This window comes from Orycteropus afer, unplaced genomic scaffold (genome assembly GCF_000298275.1).
Source record: "Orycteropus afer afer isolate SDZICR_OR568_19922 unplaced genomic scaffold, OryAfe1.0 scaffold00075, whole genome shotgun sequence".
Lineage (NCBI taxonomy): Eukaryota > Metazoa > Chordata > Mammalia > Tubulidentata > Orycteropodidae > Orycteropus > Orycteropus afer.
The window spans coordinates 28,985-31,666 of NW_006921662.1; the positions used below are offsets into that span (position 1 = coordinate 28,985).

The window sequence follows — 2,682 nt, forward strand, 5'->3', positions numbered from 1 at the left end:
TTTTGTGGTTGTTGTTGTTATGTGCCATCGAGTCGGACCTGACTCATAGCGACTCCCCCCAACTTGGGTTTCCGAGGCAGTATCACTACGGAAGTAGATTGCCCCATCTTCCTTCCGAGGAGTGGCTGTTGGGTTTTAACTGCCAGCCTTCTGGTTAGCAGTCAAGTCAAGTGTCTTAGGCACTATGCTAACAGAGCTCCTGCATAGTTTAGCTATTTTTTTTTTTTTTTTATAATCTGGTTTAAGGATTCCATGGATTTATACAAAGTTATGACTGATTTGAGTCTCATCTCCATTGCTGTTGAGTCAATTCCAAATCATAGCGAACCTATAGGACAAAGTAGAACTGCCTCACAGGGTTTCCAAGGCTGCAATCTGTATGGAAGCACACTGTCATCACTTCATTCTCCAATGGAACAGCTAGTGGGATTGAACCATTGACTTTTCAGTTAGCAGCTAATCACTTAACCACTGTGCCACTAGGAATTCTTGTGCCTCATAACTGAGGTAATTTTAGATAAGGCCAAAAAAAAAGAAAATGATGGCTAACCAAAATTCAAGTAACTCTGAAGTTACCAATTAAGAAAAATACTTTAAGAATATAAATTATTGTTTGTATTAAATAATTTTATAGATATTGATAGGATAGTGTATTTGTCCAAATTTTTATACCATATAATACTAATTTTGAAAAGTTATGTTTTACTAAGAACATATAAATAATCAGCAACATAGACATACATGATGTGACCAGATCAAAATATGGAGACAACATAGTGCCTACGGCATTTGACTGCTAACCAGAAGACTGGCAGTTCAAACCCACAAGCCACTTCTTGGCAAGAAGATTGGGCAATCTACTTCCATAGACATACCACCTCAGAAACTCAAGGAGGGGTCTCTGTGAGTCAAATTGACTCAATGGTAGTGATTTTGGTTTGTAGCCATTAGAAATTCTAGTAGTTTGCTTTTAAAATTACCGAGCCTGTTCTCTGTGAAGGTCTGGTATTTCTCTTGATATCAGAGTGGTCTTCCATCTAGAGATTGAGAATTGTGAGTTTCAATGTTTATTAACTACTCTCAGAATTATTTCCTTCCACATGCTAATATGTGGAGTTAGGAAGTCTATCAGAAATCTAAATTGCTTGATTTATGTATCAGAACTGCAAAGTTTACTCAGAATTAGTTTGCTTTTTGACAATCATTTGGAAGTGGAAAATCCTATCTATAAAAGGGAGACAAAAGTCAAAGTCTATAAACTCTAGAATAATCCCTTAGCTCAAAATATTATACAAAGTTCTCACACAGTTTATAATACAAATAGTTGATATATATATATTTTTTTTTTGCTTCTGTGATGATTTGGTAATTTGTGCTGAAAACAGCACTATTTTTTCACTCTCTACTACATTATTTCAAAAATTCTTCACTTTCCAAGTTTATGAATGACTATATTCAATCAAACTAAATATAAGAGCAGAAATATTTTGTATTTCCAAACCTCAGATGTAGTAAGTTTCTGAGATTCAGTCCTGTATATTCCGATGGGAACATCTCCTGTAGAAGAACACAACTTCTGATAAAGTCTGGCGTAAGTTCTGATCCATAAGTCATCTTCAGTGATTTTCATCTGTAGTACATATGAATGATTTACACATTAAATTTTTAGTAAATGGAAATTCAGTGGTTATTATTTTACTGCTTAAATGTAAACATTATTAATATTTTGAAACCTCAAAATTACATTTTATCAGTGCTTATCAACATATTAAGCATATTTATTACACTCTACCTCAGTGTATCCCTATGGTTACTCAAACTTAAGAAAACCAAGTACACAATTTGTGGCAGTAAGGCACTTTAAGAGTTCCATATCAGTATGGGGCAGGGTACTCGTAATCAATTGCAGGATGTTGGAAAACATGTGGAAAATATTTTGAATGTTGCAATAACTGAAAGTGATATTTAAAACCAAACCCACTGTCATCAAGTCTATTCCAAGTCATAGCAACCCCCATTGGATCTGTGAGGTGGCAAATCTTTATGGAAGTAGATTGCCCAGTCTTCTTTTTGCAAAGTGGTTAGTGGGTTTGAACTGTCAACTTTCTGGTATTTAGTGGGCAGGAAATGGACAAAAAAGAGGAAAGATGCATAGTTACTTGAGCACAGGGCTGAAAGACAGGAAACATGCATTGTAATCTCTCTTTGCTACTCATGAATTTGAACCACCAGCAAGTCATTTTATCAAACAGCCATAGTACATTTATCTAGAAAACAAGGGAGTTAAACTGCCTGATCTGATTTTTTGGACAGTATGGAAGCCTGTGTCTGAACATGTCAATCCAAAACTGCCAGGTCAATAAAGCACTTGTTCTGAATTTTGTACAGAATGGCTATTTCTTGTGATTATTAATTAAAAATCAATTTTCCCTGAAAAAAATAAAAATAAAATTCAAATGTTATTTTTTGGACATACATGAGAAAAAAAAAAAAAAAAAAACGACATAGAAGAGTTAGCCAAAGTACTCTAAGGGTGGATTTCAGAGCCTTCTATAATAAAAATGTTCTAATCCAGAGATAATTAACTTACAGAACAGAGAAACCCCGATCCTGGTGTGGTATCCAGTCCCAACAGAAGTCTGGTAATAGAAATCATGTAATCTTTCACAAAAGACTACAATA

At 34.7% G+C, this 2,682-nt stretch overlaps 1 protein-coding gene across 1 annotated transcript in view; it reads right to left on the reverse strand.

Annotated features, from left to right (window-relative positions):
• Positions 1–1,501: 1,501 nt before the first annotated feature.
• The window catches only part of KCNT2 (potassium sodium-activated channel subfamily T member 2), a gene marked incomplete at its 3' end in the record, with an annotated part of 574,934 nt that continues 573,753 nt past the window's right edge, over positions 1,502–2,682 (reverse strand). Inside the window, exons 25-26 of the mRNA XM_007941175.1 lie at positions 2,591–2,674; positions 1,502–1,630 (exon numbers count right to left, since the gene is read on the reverse strand). Of these exons, the coding sequence (XP_007939366.1) occupies positions 1,502–1,630; positions 2,591–2,674 (213 nt within the window). The remainder of the gene's footprint in view (positions 1,631–2,590; positions 2,675–2,682) is intronic.